We start from the raw sequence: 19,646 nt of genomic DNA, 5'->3' as shown, positions 1-19,646 counted from the left end.
TTCACTCTTGAGTACTTAGAGACATAGGGATGGATAAGATATCACCTTTGGAACTTAGCTATACTTACAGAATGGGACATGGTTCAACATAGTTTACTCTTATTACTGTAAGTCGACACCCTCATTATAAAATAAGACTCATGAAGAAAAGGATCATAGGCATGAATGCTTCATTCGTCAAGCACCTAAGGCATAAGTAGAAAGTTACCTTGAACTTAAACAGGGCATAGGTACTTCGGAAAAGAAAATGGCATCCTTCTTGCCAAGCTACGAACTGCTTTAAAACAGTAACCAGAGGAACATAAGCATGAGTTACATAGAATCGTGGGTAGGACATCCATCTTGACTTACTCTTGTCATTACCTACCAACCCCACTGTTATGCTATTTCTATATGTGGATACTTAAAGAAGTCAGTCGTGGGCACGAGTATGTGAGAACGTAGGTAGCATATCTTTGGAGTTGAAATAAATCATTTACCTAAGGCATTTTCCCCTTGTTCAAGGACCAGGTGGGCATTCCATAGGATTCTTAGTCTTTCAACTATTGTGTTACCTTTTCCTCAATCATTATCAAAATCAACATCATATTCGAAAAGCACTTAGAAGCTAGAACGTGGTCATGGGTATAAAAGCATGATAGATACGTGAGACATGAATGCGGTCTTTAACCTTGGACATGAGTACAACCTGATGTGAGAAACATGAAAGAACATTCCCTTGCATAGCTTACTATCGTATGGAGTCTTAATTCTTGTACCTTAAACATGGAGTGTAAAGCTTTAACAAGGGCATAAGATAGGTATGCTAGGCATGTGTAGAGTACGTTTGGGCATTGGTACTACATAGTGCATGAATTATTCTGGAATTAGAAATGTTATACCCTTAAAACCCGCTATTCGCTCTAGAACTTTATCTTATAACATAATTACCTAGTACTTGATCTCAACGGGCATGACTAAAATTGCATTCTACGCACCTTATCTTGGCTATGAAATTGTGATCCTCGACATAATCTCCTTAACCTATCCACTTACAAAACACATAATCTATATTGACACCTTATCGCACGATCTCCCCCTTAGTTCAAAAGCTGACGTTTAAAGCCTGTGGATCTCTCGAGTTAGCGATAAGTAGTCATCTAGTGGTTCTGCTAATTTCCTCTAACATACTGACGACTCATTTCTTCGGCTTACTTCAAGCAAGTCTTACTTAGTGGGAAAATTGGATTACTTAAATAAATGGGTTTCTAATGTACATAACTGGCATAACCTGGCTTTGTCAGTCTTAAGGGAAAACTCTCTTCTCATAATTCTTAAAGGCTCTTCTTCTGTAGCTTGCTCTCTTACTGCTTAGATGGCTTTCTTCTTTCACCCATGTCTATACTTCGAATTTACCTTAAACCCTTTGGGTTCTAACGCGTCTTCGGTGTATTTAGACTGTTGCCCACTCACTAGTATTAACTTGACTAAGTAACTCAAATCATACTTCTACTAACTCTCTTTGAAAATTTCTAATTCACTGTATCTACTCAAACTTACTTACTAAGCTTCTGTTACCACTTGCTAATATCATATTCTCTAATTATTCTCTGAGTACTAAAGTGAAACATAAGATTATTTCTAAATTTTCCTCCTTATCTGACTCTATTCTTAGATTGCATACTATCTTTCTGAACTATAGACATAGATCACACTTAGGGAAATTTCATCTGTCTCAAACGAGAAATTAGAACAACTGACCCCCACCTTCAAAATTATACCTTACTATACACATCAGGGATAAAATACTTAATAATATAACCCTAAGAGGGAACTGTCATATCTTTTTATCGCATAGTAATATTTGCTTCTTGTAGTAACTTACTAACGTCATACTCTCTAGGTCTGATTTGAATAAACTTAAATAATCTAAAACTATCCCTAAAAGTTCAACATCGTCTGCTCATGGTTTTCTTATCGCACTCAGTCCCTTCTTAGTCATGTACATGTCATATATATATATATATATATATATATATATATATATATATATATATATATATATATATATATATATATATATAAATATATATATATCCTTAAAAAAAAAGTCTAGACTTCCTAGTATTACGGGTGGTTGGCTCTTAGGCTATTTCCTTCTCAAAACTACCGTGGACAATTTATGATTCTTTGACTAATTTCATAACATGTTACTCGTAGGGTCTTAAATCGAACTATCATCCTTATACAGCTCCATGTACGATAATCGAAATAAACTTATTCGCCAAGGTATATAACCTACGTGTACTGCCATGCCGAAACTTGTTTTAAAAAGGGTATTAACACCTGATAAACACACCATGCACTATTTGGTAAGTCTTGGGTCTCGAATTTTCTTTCTCGCCGCTTACGCATTCGATACGTTTAGAATTCGATGGAAAGAGAATGTTACTTACTGCTCTAAGCTTCGTGGCATGAGCTAGAATAATTCCTGATGCATCCATCAGAAAGCAATACATCGATAATGACTAGCTTTACACCTTCCTCATCCATTGAGACTAGGCGTACTCGGTAGAATGAGAAACAACACATGAGTTCAAGTGATTTCTGAGAACACAGCTCTATTGCACGATCTAAAGTTGAAAGAAGTGAGACAATCTTAAATGTCTTGGTGGTTAACTATTTATATGTGTGGCGCGCACGCGCATATAAAAGTGACCCCACTGGACACGATTTCATAGACTCCCTAAGTCTTGAACCTAGGCTCTGATACCAAGTTTTGTCACGCCCCGAACCATGGCCTAGGTGAAACACGGCACTCGGTGCCATACTGTATGTGACCGAGTGAACCACATGACTTGCTGATTCATCATGAGACATACATGAGCAGAAATATAGCATGAACGTGATGAGCTTTTATAAAACATGAGACGTCATAATAATTTAACGAAATACTTGTTTAAATCATAAATGCTAAAATAACACGAGTTGAGCCAAAGATGGCTAAACACCTTGCATGTCTAACATAACTAAACTGACTAGCCTATGAAACCTCTAATCATGAATCTTAGTGGAAAACGTACTTGGGACAAGGCCCCCCAAACATACCTTTAAATGCATGACTAGTAAAATAAAGATAATTGACTAAACCCGAATGAGATGGGGCTCACCAATAGCGATACGAGCAAATCCCTCGGCGAGATAGCGGCGATGCGGCACCACGTAAATACGTACACGTATCGTGAAATACGAGCCCGAGGCAATAAAAGGGGACGTCAGCACATTGAATGTACTGGTATGTAAAGCAACTAAATGAAATAATATGGGACATGAAATAACATGATAAGAACTGAAACTGAAAACCTGGACATGAACATGAACATGAACATGAGCATGAGCATGAGCATGAGCATGAGCATGGGTACATATATATATATATAACATAAGTAAAACATGATAATTAGGGAGAGCATTTCATAAACCGGCAACATGATATCACCACGTGGATACGTGGAGTCTGGTATCTTGCCGGACCAGCAGAGCCCCTATACCTTGCGAGGGTATAAGGTGGTAACGTGCCTGATGGATCCATTCAGTGTAAAATTAAGGTATCGTCCTAACGGGCGGAGCGATCCTTGTCCTACGGTGGCTACGTAGTTTCGGGCTATCCGAGCCTTCTCGGTAATTCGTGCAACTCCCTAAAAACATGAACATAATATAATTGGCTAAGAAGCCTATGATTTTCGTGAATTAACTTGTACTTGTCTTGTAATCATGATTTCACGAAATAACTTGCAAACATGGTTTCATGAAATAACTTGTAAACATGGTTTCATGAAATAACTTGTATTTAGCATGTATGTATCTTGAGTCATGGCATGAACATAGTTATAAAATACAATTGCATGAAAACTTGTGGACATGTAGGATATCAATGAAATAAGCATTTTTATTTAAAAACATGGATGCAAGAACCCATGGAATACAAGATATGGGTTTTCATGGATTACGGACGGATTCTCAATAATCATAAAGAAATATTAAGAACTCAATGATGGAATTATAACAATTCATACATAATATAATCATGGACATGGACCTAGGGTTATCATGAGCATGGTATAGAAACCCTAGTTTTAGTAGAGAATCATAATTTATGGATTATGAGGCGTGGGAAAGAAACAATGATGTTCTCACACGTAGATAGTAACTCTACATACCTTAGTCACTCCAAAACTTGAATTAAAGACTTGAGCTTTGAAGAGGATTTCGAAAATCTTGAATTCTTGAACCTTGAGATGGGTTTTCTTGAAAACCCTAGTTTAGGAACGATGATTTCTTGTTTAGATTACAAGTATATATATTAGAATTAACTTGGAATGATTAGAGTAGGCTTACCTTGGTGTTCTTGATGATGGGAGAGAATAGAAGGTCGTTCTAGGGCTTGCGGGTGTAAAGAATGAAGTGAAAAAGCCTTAAAACGAAGTTTTATAATTGCTATCGGACCCATTTTACGCCCATTTTACGTCCAGTAAAAGTTTTACAGACCGTATGTCTTACCGTAAATTCGTTCCAGTGATTTGGGCTTTCTGGGCCAATTTTACGGCCTGAATATATGGCCCGTATAATTTTCACGGCCCGTATATTCCACCGTATATCGGCAGAACACTATTTTAGTAAAACAGGCATAACTTTTTTTACATAGCTCTGTTCAAGGCCCATAATATACCGTTGGAAAGCTATTTCAAAGGGCTACAACTTTTATGTTTTAAGTTTCCTCAAATTCCCAACGGATTTTCACGAAATTCGACTGGAAGGCAGACATATCAAAACTTAGCCGATTCTATAAACTTTTAAACGCCTTACTATTAGCCATATTGAGACGATCATATATTCTTGCTCCGATCTCTGATTGGCCTGGTCCTTATATCGTTAAAAAGCTATTTTTACGTGCTACAACTTTCATCAAAGGTACTTTCCCAAATTCCCAACTAATCAAAGAGTTATCACTGCCCGAAGTAGGCCTATCAACCATTTTTGCAAAACGTTCAAACCTTCAATTTTTCCGCTAAAACTCTAACGTTACGAGTCTAACATGAGTTCTAAAATACGAGGTGTTATAGGATGGGATGCTGCGAGGCTGAAGCAGGAGTGGTGTCCTGTCAATAAAATTATTCAATATAATTAAGAATATATACATTGAATATATTAAAATTTGTTAAAAATCAAACCTGTGTACCAACGGGATTTAGTTTATCGTTCGCTATTCATTCTATGATTGTAAAAATTATGTTATATATTAACTAACTAATTCATAATTAACAATTGGCAACTAATTATTCTTCTAACTACAATTAAAGTAATAATGAACTAATTCATTTAACAAGAAATTATATTAACTAACTAATAAATCATTAATTAAATAATTAACACATAAATTAGATAACTACTTAGCATATTAACAACTGATACGATAACGGGCACGGATCACACAGCGAGATGGTGCTTCAGAGGGACTTTTACTAGGTTAATAACCCTGGCGATGAGGCTGTCCAACTCAGAATAAGTCCAAAAACAGCCCTAAACGCCACCTCGGCTAAGCGGGCAAAATAACAGGACCACCGCCTGAGTTATTCTCTGCCTGACCTCAGTACCATCCTTAGTGAATCCTTGCTAATTAAAGCATTTTCACCATAATACCTAGTAGTCTAGTGTGATACAGTTCAACACGAGGGTTTTAGCCTGTCATTTAGGCTAAATAGAAGCAAGCAGTTTAAATGAAAAACAAAATAAAGTAAAATTTACGTAGAAATGAAGATTGTGCTCAGCAGATATGGAGATAATAAATAGCAAGCTTTTATTTAAGGGAGTATTTTACAAGTAGGGAGAGAAGGCGGTCTGTGAAAACCCTACCTTCTACTTACAAGAACTGATCCTTATATAATAGATCAGAAGAATGTAACGACAAAATTTTAAAGATACAAGTGGCCGACAATTTTGGCCGACAAAGAAAAATGAAAAGAGATTCTTTGAAATCTCTACAAAGAAAAGCTAATGAAAAAGTTAGAAAAGAAAGAGAGAAAAGTAATAAAGGAAAAATAATACACAATCATTACTAAAAACAAAATATTTTTCTTTATTAAAGATATGCTTTATAAAAGCAGATTCTTGTATGATCCAATTTTTATCACTTCATTTTTTATTTATCCTTGTCTTTAGCTGAGCTGGAAGATTCTTCCTCTTTTGGCTTTTGAATTGGGCCATGAATTGCGAAAAGTCCTCAGTATTATCTGGACTTTGAGATTCTCCTGCTAAGATATGGTTTACATTTGCATCATCATTGTCATTGTCTATAGTATGACCAGCTGATGCCATAGACGCATCTGAGGGAATTTCCATATTAAGATTTTTTATTAAATCTTATTTAAACTCCTCCATACATTCAGTTATCAACTCTTCTAGGGGTATAATTCCTTTCTTCATTTGAATTCTTCTAGCAATATCTTTGGAAGGGGCTAGAAATTTCCCTTTTTTGCCTGGAGTGAATAGACTCTCTATAACTGGCTATGGTGGTTTCTATCTAGTGTATTAACTCTTGTCCATGAACGGTGCCCTCAGTAGATTTCTGAGTTAATTTTTTCCAGAATTTTGTATAAAAAATTATGTTTAAACAAGGTATATTGTGTGGGGGTATTACCCACTTCGACAGACCATTTCATGATCTATGGAATAGAAAATTCAATGAAGAAATACATATTAGCAATTCCATCAAAAAAAGTAGTATTAGTCTCCAAGTCTATAATCTTTGGAGAAACCTCTACACCTGGCATATAATCATAGCCATAATTTAACACTTAATATTAAAGCTTTTAAAGAATTATCATCCTACAAAGATACCTGCAAATTAGGATAAGCATTAAAATATACAAGGCCATAAGCCAAACTGGTTTGAACTGTCCACTGAGGGATTTTTTCCAATTTCGATTCCTTCCATCGCTTAAAGCTGCTATAAAGCTTTCCGGTAAACCTCTTAATGTATTGAGGTCAGGTAGAGAATAACCCAGGCGGACTGTTCAGACTCAGGCGGTGGTCTTTTTTTTTTGCCCGCTTAGCCGAGGTGGCGTCTAAGGCTATTTTTAGAGTTGTTCTGAGTTGGACAACCCCATCGCCAGGGTTATTAACCTAGTGAAAGTCCCTCTGAAGCACCATCTCGCCGTGCGATTCGTGCCCGTTACGGTATCAGAGCCATGGTACAAAAGTAGTTATAGGTGATATACGTTCAACACATATCTCCTAATGGATATGCCAGGTACAGAGGTAATATGCATTTGTTATAGAATATATTTTAAATCATTATATATCATGAATCCTATGTGTAAAATCATGGATTTTAAAAATGAAACTATTTTGATAGAAACTAATTTTGACAAATCCAAAGTTGTTACTCGAAGACCTATCAAATGGGATGAAATTGATTTTCCCAAAGAGTGGGTCCTAGAAGGAGCAGCACCTCCTCAAAATAATATTAATAATGATATTTTAGAAATTTAGCAAGCCCCAGATAGGACTATTAAGCTAAGATTTTATGAACCTCCATCTTTGTCACGTAAAGCTGAAAGTCATAGCATCAGCACCAGATCTAGACTAAATAGATCAAATTCTTCATGTCATTCTTATATTTCACATGTTGATTATATTGTTCAGTCTCCATCTCGATCTTCTACTTCTCAAATTAGATAAACAAATAATAATAGGATCAGTAGTCTTAAAATTGATCAGGATAATATTGTCAGTGGTATTCAAGACACGGAGTTGACCGCTTCTGACATGGATTTTAATGATATTTAATGGATCAAGTTCAAAAAATTGATTTTAGTCGAGGATCACCTGCAAGAGAAAAAATTAGTAATGAATTTTATTTACCCAGATGGGAACAATTTAGAAAGTGGTTTTTTCAAAATTTTAATGATGATGAAAAAATATTTTTTCAAGAAGATTTTTATAAAGATCTTTCCGAAATTAACAAAATTATATCTTTTGTTTCTTGGTTTATGGCTAAATATGTAGGAAATTATATTTCTATTTTGGAACGCGAATATAAATTGACGAGTGGAGAGATTATTAATACTATATTTCCTCCACAACAATCTTTTCAAATTGGAAAGGATGACAAAGTTCTTCATTTTGCAGCTTTTTCAAAATTATTTGAAAATGATACTTTACAAGTTACTGCTAAGCATATGAATAATATCTTTGAAACAACAAAATTATGCTAATATTTACATAAATATCTTGGGTGAACAAATTCTCTCACTTCATGATAGAATTGACATACTATTTTCTCATATGGAAAAATTACATGATTCTACCCTTCATAAAGGGAAAAAGCAGGAAGTTGTTGCTACTCCAAGTATACAGCCTCCACCTGAAATCAAAGATTTTAAATTAAAACCTTTTCAGAATTAGAGTAAATGCTTGATGAAAAATTCAAAAAATTTAAATATTAGTCCTTTTATAGCAGAGAAAGATGATGATTTTCATAATATGGATTACAAGGTCAAGGTTCGTGAGATATTAATAAAATCGATGAATATTATCTTGATAAACACCTTTCAGCGGGTGTACTACTATCCTAGGCCTACTCCTCAGGATGTCTTATTAGAGGAGCATGAGCATATAATTACTAATAGTTATAGTGGTAAAGAAATCTATGAATGGAACATAGATGGTTATAGTGAAAGACAGATTTATTATACCATAGATAGAATGTTGATGTATAGTACGATAAGTAAGGTTAATAAAAATAATGAGCGAACTATTGCAAATATGATTATTGCTGGTTTTACTGGCCAATTAAAAGGTTGGTGGGATAATTATTTAACCCAGGAACAGCGTGGTAATATCTTGAATCTTTGTAAAAAGGGAAGGAACTTCTCAAAACTAGTTTTAGTTCCAAATGTTGTTTATTCATTGGTTATTATATTGTAGAGCATTTTTGAGGAAGATGGTCAGATAATTTGAATAAAGTTACGCCTTAACTAAAAAATAACAAGCTTAAATCTAAGCCCTATAAAATAAAAAATAAATTAAAGCTAATGATAACAAGTTTTCAAACAAAAACTTACTTCGAGCACTTTTCAACCACTAAAATGACGACCCGAAGTTTTGCGTATCCTTGATGTGATGAGCCTACATTATTAATCGCACAAAAAAAATCTGGTTTTATATAAAATATTAAAGTTCCGGAGTCTCAAACCATGATTAATCTATGATTAAAGTACGAAAAAAGTGTGAAAATTTAAAAGAAAGAGAGTAATTAACCACAAAAAAAAAAAAAGCAGAATAACACACTAATTTACTGCTTTAAGGGTACTTTGGTATCACTTTTTTTTTCGTGGGGTATTTTGGTTCACTTGCTCTTTTTTTGGGTCATTCGGTTCCCGACTCTACATTTAGATGGATAAATAAAACTTAAAATCTATAAGGGCTTGAACCCCTGAAGGAAAAAGTGGACTTGAGTTAAAGGGGTAGCTAGGGAAGAAGGACTTGAAAAGTTTGATTGATTGAGTTAGATGGTACCATAAGGATGAACTTGAGGGATAAAAGAAGGCACTGAACTATAAATGAGATATTTAAGCTCTGATACCAAGAGTTACATTCCTTGATATATATTGTGTTAATTATAATGATATACTCTTTCAAGTTTCTTTTAAATGACTTTCTTGCTATAAATCCATTGCATTTGATGGATGTCCATTCAGTGCATGATTTACTTACACATGTACCTAACTAATAGTACACTTAATATTTGTAAATCATTGATGCTTTTTCATCCTATAAAAGGTGTTATACCTTTTGTATTATGACACATACTTGAACACACTTGAAATAAGAAAATCTTCTCCTCCTTTCAACATCTCTTATCTATACTAGTAGCATTTGATCGTGCTATGTCCGATCCCAAACTGACGTTATCAATTGGTAGATAGTTTTTAAATATATTCTGCTCTTGCTTCTTTGTTATTGTAACACCAATTTGACACTTTCAAAAGACTTCTAAAATATTAAAGTAAAAAAGCGAATCTGAAAATTAAAGGAAGCATTTTTGTAGTTTATATATTAGATTTAAAAAAAAAAAAATCAAACAATTGAAAGCTCTTCTAATTTTTTTTTACTTAAACATTTTGAGATTAAAGTCTCCGATGATTGATAAGTCGTGGATTTTCGGCTTTTCATGACCACTAGTTATCTCTTTTTGAGAGTCTTTTGAAGCGTTTGTCTGTATTTCTACTAGGTTGTTGCATGTTTTCAGGTTTTTGAGTCAAGGACACAAAAAGGAGAAAATGACGCAAAAAGAAAGAAAAATGTTGTCATGGGACAAGTATGCGGGTTCACACACTCTATCATGCAGTCTCATATTCATCATCAGAAAAACCAGTGAGTGGCGCAATTTTCACAAGTATGCGACGAGTATGCGGGACAACGAACTTGATGTGCGGTCACATATTCTTCCTTCAACGAGCTAGTGAGTGGAGCAGATTGAGCAATAGTGCAAAGAGTATGCTACTCCGCCAACTAAGTTGGCACTCGCATAATCCCATGAGAGACAGCAAGAGGGCGGTGATCGACAGAGAGTATGCGAGCGCATACTCAATATGCGGTCGCCCACTTGGTCTGCACGGGTTCATTAAAAACCATTTTTTCACTTTTTGTCCCCCATCTATAAATACTAGTCCTTGCTTGTTGTGTTGGACATTGAATATTCCTCACTTTTCAGTTTTTGTTGTATTTTAGCTTTAAAGAAGAGCATTCAATACTATTGTTGTGGGAAGCTTTTAGAGAAGATTCCTCACCTTTTGTCATCTTATTCTTTAACATTAGTATAAGCTTCCATGAATATTCTTTTTGCTTCTACTTTTTATTTAATGAGTATGAGTAGCTAAATCATTTAGTTATGTGATTGGGTTTTTGAGAAAGAAAGGGAAAGTTAGGAAAAGAGTAAATAGCAAGGATTTGAGGCTTATAAACCTCATCTAATAACTTGAGCTAGAGATAAGAGAGTTACTTTGAGATAAAATCGGTGTTCATATCTTCCACATTCTAAGGCATGAGAAAGCTTAGTAATGATTTTTATCAATTTCGTTGAGAAACTTTTGATAAGCTTTGGTATCCCATATTTAAGTATATCTACACATATAAAGGAGTTGGATTAATACTAGTTGCATTACTTTCCATTGGAATCATAACCTTAGTGCCTTTAGAAATTGTTAATTAAAAACAAAGCATTCTCTTATCAGTGATCATGAAAAATATAAAAACCAAACTTTTGAAATATTGACTATTAGTCAAGCGTTACACTTAACGAGTTCATTTCTTCATTGTATTCTCTGTGAGATTCCACCCCAACTTTGTTGGGTTCTATATTTGACAACGACCGCTTTCTCCTAATTTAAAGGTGTAATTTGGGTGTATCAATGATCCGAATTGAGCTTTTCATATGTTAAATTATTATTTTTTTCTTTGAATTGAGCTCATATTGGATAACTTATTTTTTGCCAAAATGTATTACAACATTCAATAAAGTCACAAATATTTAATGCAAAAGTATTGTTGTATGATGAAATCAAAGTTAACTTGTAAATATAAATCATTAAAAGCCCTGATATTACATGATATTTTCGTAGATGGTCTTTCAAATTAAATCACCCAAAAAAATACTGAAAAGTCAATAAAATTAAATTTTCTTACTTTAAACTTTATTTTTTCCTTCCAAAAGATGCTATTAAAAAATAACATTTTTCATTTTTCTTAATGTAATGATCCATTTTATGAGATTTACATTGTAGTAATTTTTCATTGTGAACTTAACTATTTTGTCCAAATTTACATAAAATAATGACTAATCCATATTTTTAATATTAAAAGAGTTAAAAATATACTTTTTGCAATTGTCTAGTATTGTTATTGTTTGGGGATCAAATTATTTTTTCTTTTAACTACAGTGTTTTTCAAACTTTTTCAGAATTTATATAAAAATAAAATTTCATAGTTCCTCTTTATATCTTAATTTATTAGATAAATTTTATGTTAAAATTGTGCGCACGTAAAATTTTGATTAGTTAATTATCGTACTTTGGAGTTCATTTTTCGATTGAGAGGAACTGACTATAATTACATTTTTAAAGTATTTAACAATGTATAAGTTAAGTTGTATTTAAAATTTTAATTTAAACCATAATCCTATCTTAAGTGAAATCTTTATTAATAACTTATTTTTTGCCAGCATGTAAGACACAAAATTACAGGAGAAAATAAGAAAAACTTTACGTTTAACTGGACGAATAAAAATTTAAAATAACAATTGATAATTGGTAAATAACATCAACAAATAATAAATAGTATTATAAGACAAATATCTTAATCCAATAGTCGAGCCTATATTAAGATAGAATTTAAATGACAGAATAATTTTTTACGTGTGTATAATAAATTCTTAAGATAAATTATAATTTAAAACAAGTTTAATAATATTTTCTCATAAAAGACTTAAATATTTATGAGTGTGCTTTGTGAGGGGCCGCTATAACCTTTTCCAATACATCATCATTTTTAGTGGGAGAAAATACATAAGAACCCACCCGAACTATAACTTTTTTTTCAAAAACACACTTGAACTTTATGGGGACTGGGGGTCATAGTACCTCCCTGAACCGATTTAAAGTCAGATTAGCAACCCCTTTTACGCCTATGTGGCATGGGGCGTGTGATTCACTCACTCTTAAAGAGAGTGAGCAGTAGAAAAATTGTTAAACTTTTTCTTTTTCTTTTAATAAATATATTTTCTTATTTTTTTCTTCTCTTTTTTCTTTTTTCTCTTCTTATTTTGTTATTTTATTCTTCTCTTTCTCTTTTTTTTTTTTTTTTTTTTGCCTTCTCCTTCACAGAAGTTCTCCATCATTGTCCAGAGCTTTAAAGCTACAGATTAGAGGTTCCACTTTTAATTTTATAAACATATTGTATCTTGCCTATTATTTTACCGGAAAATGGCACGTTTTGCCGAAAAAGGCTTCCACCATTCCCTTTGGTATTCCTCGTTGGCAAAAAAAGAGTTCGCCAGATTTGATTTTAGGAAAAGTAGGATGTTTTAAGTCTATTGATTAAATATTAGGTTTGAGTTTACAAAAGGAAGATATAAGAAGGTGTTTACATTAGTGTTTTTAAGATAATAACATATCCACTTTATCGGAAAAAGTGGATGACGCCGGAGAATAAACTTTCCAGCAAATACAAATTTCCCTCAACCCAACTTATTCAATTGCCCTTTTTTTTTTTCAACTTCATTTGTCAAATCCAGTAATTAATTTGTATATAAAAGAAAAAAAGAAGAATGGAAGAAATGAAAATAGTGTGGGGAAGTGATGAAGGGGAAATAAAAATAGAGTTCCTCTGCACTTTTGAAGAGATGCAGGTTAGCAGGCAAAGAATAGAGAAAGAGAGAGAAAAAAAATAAAAAAGAGGAAAAAGAAGTAAAAATAGTTCTGAAACGGAAAAATGACGTGTCAAAGTAATATTGGTGCGTGATGCGGACAACCTCCTATAAAACTGGTATATAGCTTGGAAAGGTTCTATTAATTCCATTTCAAATTAGTTTAAGGAGGCATTAAGAGCTCCGCAAAGTTTGGGTGTCTTTTTGAAAAAACGTATCAACTTCAAGGGGGTTCCAATGTATTTACTATTTTTAGTGGTGGCATAAAAAGAGTCTTTAAAGTTCTCAAATTTTACCAAAATATGTGAGGATGCACAAAGTCATAACAACTTCAATTAGGGGTAAAAAGAACAAAAAAAATTCATGTGAGGAATACAAAAATTAGTATTATCCCTTATATATAGTAGTAATATCTTATTCTATATTATCTCATTTGATCTCAATTTACAGCATTTCTAACCTTTTTAAAATAGTTTAAAATAAGTGTTATTTCTAAAGCGTACTTTTTTATATTATAATAAATTGTGTGAACAGCCTTCTGAAAGTTTTTTAAAATTATTCTTTACATTTTTAGAAGTATATGAGCAGTATATCAAAGAGGGAGTACTTTTTTAAGGCAAAAATGAAAAAAAAAAGAATAATGTAGTCAAATGATCTCTTTAATTAATTTTTGATTTAAAGTAGCAGGGGTGGTGTTATCACACAAGGGTTGATGTTTTTTAATTTATGTTTGAGAGGAAAAAACATAAATAAAGCTATAACACTTTACTATTTATTTGCTTTTTCCGTTCATTTTTATTTGTACACTTTTTAATTTTACACGCTTTTGAAAAATCAATAAATGAAGTATATATTGATACCTATATTAATTAATTAGTGTATACTCTTAATAGACTAAATGACCTGTAAATGTAAAAGTATTTTTTTGTAATTTTAACATAGTAAATAAATATTTATTAAATTTTCTATTAATATATACAAATTATTAATTTAGACCCCAATAATTAAAAAAGATTAGACCCAAATCATAATATTCAAATTCTGGCTCCGCCTCTGTTGTGAGATGTATAATTTGTCTCTGGCTTAATGCATATGCAGCCCCCGAAACTTGTCATTTTTTTCTATTTTGACATCTCAACTAAGTATTGTTCCAATTGAACCCCTGAACTCGTTCTCAAGTGTGTTTATCAAACCCTCTAAATGTGATTTTTATTAGAAACAAAAATTAAATTGTGGTAATGAAGGTGAAATAATATTTTAGACGTGTGGTAAGCTATTCTTTAGGTCATGGATGTGTCAATTTATCTTTGGTTTTGCTCTTCTACTGCCAGCTTAATTAAGAGCTTAATCTTTTGTTTCCTCGCAATTGCTGCTAATCTTAGTTAAAAGATGGCATAATTAAATTAAAATATATATTAGCATATTATTACATTAAAAATAGAATATTATGGAAATCAAATTATGTTTGATAGACACACTTGAGGACGAGTATAGGGGATTAATAGAAAAAAGGGAGAAGTTTAGGGGTGCATGTGCATTAAGCCTTTGATCTAGAATCTCAATCTACACAAAGCCAATCGAACAAGAGACAGGAAATAGGACCGGTTAGCACAACATGTCGGGGGCATCAGCTTTGCCAGACGAGCTATGGAGACGAATTCTTGAAATCGGAATTGAATCCTCAAACTTCACCTACAAAGATCTTTGCTGTCTCTCAATTACTTGCACGCGCCTCAATCGACTCTCCTCTGATGATTCTCTCTGGTCCTCTTTGTTCTCCACCGACTTCCCCCAATATCATATTAACCAACATCCCTCATCTTCTTCCAGCAAATCGCTCTACAAAATTAGGTATTTATACAGTCTCATAGTACTCAAATTTATAAATTCTTATTACAGTTAGCTTATGTAGAAGAAACAATCTACTCCCTCTGTCCCAGTTTAAGTGTGTTAGTTTGACTGGATACGGAGTTTTAAGAAATAAAAGGAGTCTTGCAGTCTTACATTAGAATGTTGGAATTGGAAAACTTACAAAATATACAGAGAGATACTCTTTTTGGGAAGACCGAAAGGAAAGAGTGTCATATAAATTGGGAAGGAAGGAGTAGTTTAGTTGTGTGCAAGCTGGGATCAGACACCACGGTTATAAATAAATAGAAAATTCTAATTTGTTTATCAACTGCAGGATTAGGAACCAAGATATGGTATCTTCTAGGGGAAGTAGTCTACTAGTCTTTAGTAGTTCCAAACAATAGTTGAATATCATAGTTACTTCGAGGACATTTTGATTAGTATAGCCCTTGAAATTCAGTCAAATCTGCCAAGGTGGATACAACATGAACTGAACAAACACTAGGCTTTCCAAAGACTAGGATGTTTGCGAACCTCCGAATAATCCATCTAAACTTAAAACTATAGTAGTTTCTTGAAGTTGACAATCAAGTATTTGTAAGTGAGAAAATGAGTTTCTGTTAGCTTGTGTTTGGAATGAATTTCACTTGGAAAATACTTAAAATTTTGTGAGTGCAAGCCATTAAATTTCATTGAAATATTCATCAAACCAGTTTTTAGCTTCAAATTCGCTATTAATAGTATTTGCGTATCTCATTTTTTGAAATAGAAAAAACTTGTAAAACAAACATTCATATGCAAATACTATCTCATTATTTGCAAATAATGTGTGTAATATTTCTAAGATACTGAGGCCAGAAGTCATAAAGACACAAACTTGTATGCCTTCTGTTCTTATATTTTTGTGGCATTTTAGCCATGTATCTTGTCTTCTTTTTAATGTTATCTTCTCTGGCAAATCTTTTGATGGGAGTAATCATTGGTTGTTGACATCAACTACATATGAAAAAGTCCGAGAACAGAAGCTTTTGGCCCATAGAAGGGCTGTTTTAAGAATTCAGAGCGAAATCAATGAGCATTCTAGGAGGATTCGGGAGATGGAACTTCGATCTGCAGAGGAGAAAGAGAAAATGAAGAACACTGTTGCTGAGTTGTTAAATTTGCGTAAGATCAGGTACTGACGGACCAAAGGTTATTCTTATGATGTTATTTATTGTTTTTGTTTCTTTAGTTTTAGCTAGTGAGTAGATAGGAGGACATGACCTTAGATAGGAGGTTAAGGAGGACACGAATTAGGATAGAAGGTTAGTATAGTACCGCGTTGTCTCGCGTATCCTTCCTTACTAGTAGTTTACTGTCTCTTGTATTGTTTCTCCTTTAGTTTCTTGTCCTTCGATTTATGTTGTTATTTACTGTATCTTGTTCTTCGCTTGGCATACTATTTTGTGGTAGTTACCGTTCTTTTTTCCTATTTGACCTGCTTTGTTATTATTTTATTCTGAGCGTGGTCTATCGGAAATAGCCGCTCTACCTCCCAAGGTAAGGGTAAGGTAGGCGTACGCTCCACCCTCCCTAGACCCCACTTGTGGGATTACACTGGGTATGTTGTTGTTGTTTCTCTAGTTTTAGGCGAAAACATAATTCGGAGATGATAAACTACGTGTTTATGGTATTCCAAATAATGTAGAAAACAATGTTTTATACAAGAGCAGTACAATCTCTCTCTCTTTTTTTTTTTTTTGATGACATGGGAACCCGTAGCCGCTACCCTTCGGGTGCGCACAGGGTAAAAGCAGTACAATCTTGTTTGCTTGGTTGTTTGTAGAAGCTGCTACGTTATTCTTTGTTGGTTGAAGATAAATGTAAAATGACAGCTGATGTTTGACTTTGCAATTGATTGCTTCCATCAGGCAAGCCTCAGTTGCACTAAATGTTTGGCAGCCAGAGGTTGTCCGAGGTAGGCAGAAGCAGATGGTTGAGCAATGCAATGTGCCTATTGATAATCGTATCCATGCCATTGAGATGGAGCTCAAGCTTTGCAAACAGCAAATTCTAGGGTTTGAGAAGGCCCTTGTAAGTTTGCGTTTCTTTTATGGAGAACATGTTGTTCATCTAATTGATGAACTGCATTATGATCTTTTCCTTTGTATTATTGCAGAGAGTTGAAAAAAAGAGAATGCAGACAGCAAAGGAAAAGCTGGCTTCAGTAGAATACCACCCCTTGCGGGATTTTAACTTAACAGTCAGCCCGGTTGATGAACATGACATGAGAGGGAAAAGATCGAAGCACATGATCAAGGGTAAAGTTCTAATCCTTTCTACTTTTTCCACTCAGTTTGAATTGTTATTTTTTCAGGAAAAGCAAATGTTTGTTACTTGAGTTGGTATTGAAAGACTGCAAGGTCGGATGTTATCTTATACGAATGGCTTTTCCATATGTCAACTTTGTTTTAGATGATACAAAATCTAAGTAAATATTAACTACTGTAAAAGTGATGGTAAGACATTTACTGCTCTCTACTATCTGACAACATTTCTCTTTTAATGCTAATATATAGGTAATCTGGAGAAAATGTAATGGTCGGAGTGGATAGATTTTCGGTTCATGAGGGCGGTCTTTTTATTTTCCCATTCTCTTAACCCTTTCTTTTCCTTTTTGATGGTTGGTGGTGAGTATTTTAGTGCTTTTACTGTATTTATCATCTCAGTTGCAAAAATAGCGACTCCTTAAATTTGCTGAATTTCTCAGAAGGAAACTAGGAGTTGATGCACCACCGAATTGGATGAGTTACTCATGGTCAAGGAATTTTCTAGAATGGTCTTGACAATTGGATGATACAATGCAGATGTTCAGCCTATCTGCATTTCTGTCCAAGCTCCATTTTAGGCACTGATTTTGCAGTTGCTTTCCTGTTGATTATTGGAAGTATGGCAAATTCGGTCACCTCGAGTGCATTTAGAAACAGATATCTGATATGGGGAAGGGGATTACAAATGTGGACAATTTTGATGTTGTCTAATATGCTTGATTGCGGGAAAGGATGTTCAAGGAAATGGAGGATTATTCCTCGGAGTCTGAAAAAGAGAGCAAAATGGATGTTCTGCAATAGAAAGGGGACTCTGAGGCTACATTGGAATATCCAGTTGGATGCTGATACTCAAAAACACATGCGGGTCGAGAAACTTTGCTTTATGCCTCACACAGTTGACAAAGTTATGTGAGGTTGTCTATGCTTGACGAGTGAAGCTTGTGCGACTCAAAATGCCTCACATAACTTATTACACTTGTGTGAGGCTGCCTATGTTTGAAAAGTGGTATTTGTAGGTCCAAAGTATTTTGGGTTCACAAATTCAACTTGTCAAATACAGGCAACCATTTGGATCTCACAATTTCACTTGTCACACATACGGGGAACCTTATATAACTTAAATTCTCTCAGTTTTTTTTTTTTGGATAAACTTTATTTGCATGTCAACAAAGATGCCTGCAATGTCTAATCATGTGTAAAATGGATTATGATGTATGTATTTGATATACATCGCATCTGTTGGATCAATTGCTGCTTTACCTGATTGAGAAACAGAACTGATCCTTGCCTCAAAAGTTGATGGTGATTCATGCATGCTGCTTGGTTCCAAAGGATGTTATGGTTATGCATCCCTCCGAATCCAAATCTCAAGAAAAAGGGGAAAAGATGAAAAAAAGAGAAATGAAAAGGATCAATTCTTCTTGTTCATTTGAAAATTTGAGTCCTGTTTGGCCAGGAAACACAAGATAACAAGTGCTATGTTTTGTATAATCTTTTGGTGCCTCTACGAAGTCCTCTAACAAAAAAATAAATGGAACTAGTTTAAGGCTTATAGGTCGTGGGTTTTATCCATTTTACCTATTAAGTTATTCATATTTTAAGTGGATAATATGGGTTGACTTGTATTGGACCCATTTTAAGTGAATTGGGTTGGGCGGATAACAATAAATTTTACCCATTTGGCACCCCCTAGTTTAAGAAAATAATAAAGGAATCGGACTACAAAATGGTTTTATCTTGTTCGTCTTATGAAGGGAAGCGTCAAATTTTACCTGCCTTGAGTGCTTCCACCAAATTAATAAATGCAAAATTCATGTCTTTCATAAGCACATTTCGCTTAACAATGGTCTGGTGGTATATATTTTCACAATATTACTACTAAGACTTAAATTGTTTGATTATGGGTAAACACAGTAGCGGATTCAGGATTTACACTCAGGGGTTCGAAAAAAACAACAAAAGCTAAATACAAAAAATAATATTGTCCTTGGAAATTGAACCTAGGCCACTGGAGACAATTT

The 19,646-nt window shown here is 33.8% G+C and overlaps 1 protein-coding gene across 3 annotated transcripts; it reads left to right on the top strand.

Annotated features, from left to right (window-relative positions):
• The first annotated feature begins 15,016 nt into the window (after window positions 1-15,016).
• Window positions 15,017-18,852, top strand: LOC132049590 (F-box protein SKIP24-like). Of its 3 annotated transcripts, XR_009413123.1 has the most exons (6): window positions 15,017-15,327; window positions 16,328-16,490; window positions 17,227-17,389; window positions 17,475-17,616; window positions 18,066-18,539; window positions 18,611-18,852. XR_009413123.1 is itself a non-coding variant. In XM_059440457.1 (5 exons), exons 1-5 carry the CDS (start codon window positions 15,081-15,083, stop codon window positions 17,892-17,894), a joined length of 735 nt encoding a protein of 244 aa, XP_059296440.1. In that variant the 5' UTR covers window positions 15,017-15,080; the 3' UTR covers window positions 17,895-18,036. The 3 variants fall into 3 exon arrangements, 2 of the variants coding, with proteins under 2 accessions (XP_059296440.1, XP_059296439.1); XM_059440457.1 differs by lacking the exons at window positions 18,066-18,539; window positions 18,611-18,852 and adding an exon at window positions 17,875-18,036 and having other exon boundaries at window positions 15,017-15,316; window positions 16,317-16,490; XM_059440456.1 differs by lacking the exons at window positions 18,066-18,539; window positions 18,611-18,852 and adding an exon at window positions 17,875-18,026.
• The last annotated feature ends 794 nt before the right edge of the window (window positions 18,853-19,646 follow it).

The sequence above is a fragment of the Lycium ferocissimum genome, chromosome 3 (assembly GCF_029784015.1).
Source record: "Lycium ferocissimum isolate CSIRO_LF1 chromosome 3, AGI_CSIRO_Lferr_CH_V1, whole genome shotgun sequence".
Classification (NCBI taxonomy): Eukaryota; Viridiplantae; Streptophyta; class Magnoliopsida; order Solanales; family Solanaceae; genus Lycium; species Lycium ferocissimum.
This window is presented reverse-complemented; position numbering and strand designations above follow the sequence as displayed.

Bases quoted from the DNA above. Each gene is read 5' to 3' on its own strand.
- LOC132049590 (XM_059440457.1), top strand. From the start codon at position 15,081: ATGTCGGGGGCATCAGCTTTGCCAGACGAGCTATGGAGACGAATTCTT. The intron at 15,317-16,316 runs GTATTTATACAG...GACATCAACTAC, and splicing joins AAATCGCTCTACAAAATTAG to ATATGAAAAAGTCCGAGAAC. The intron at 17,617-17,874 runs GTAAAGTTCTAA...GCTAATATATAG, and splicing joins ATCGAAGCACATGATCAAGG to GTAATCTGGAGAAAATGTAA.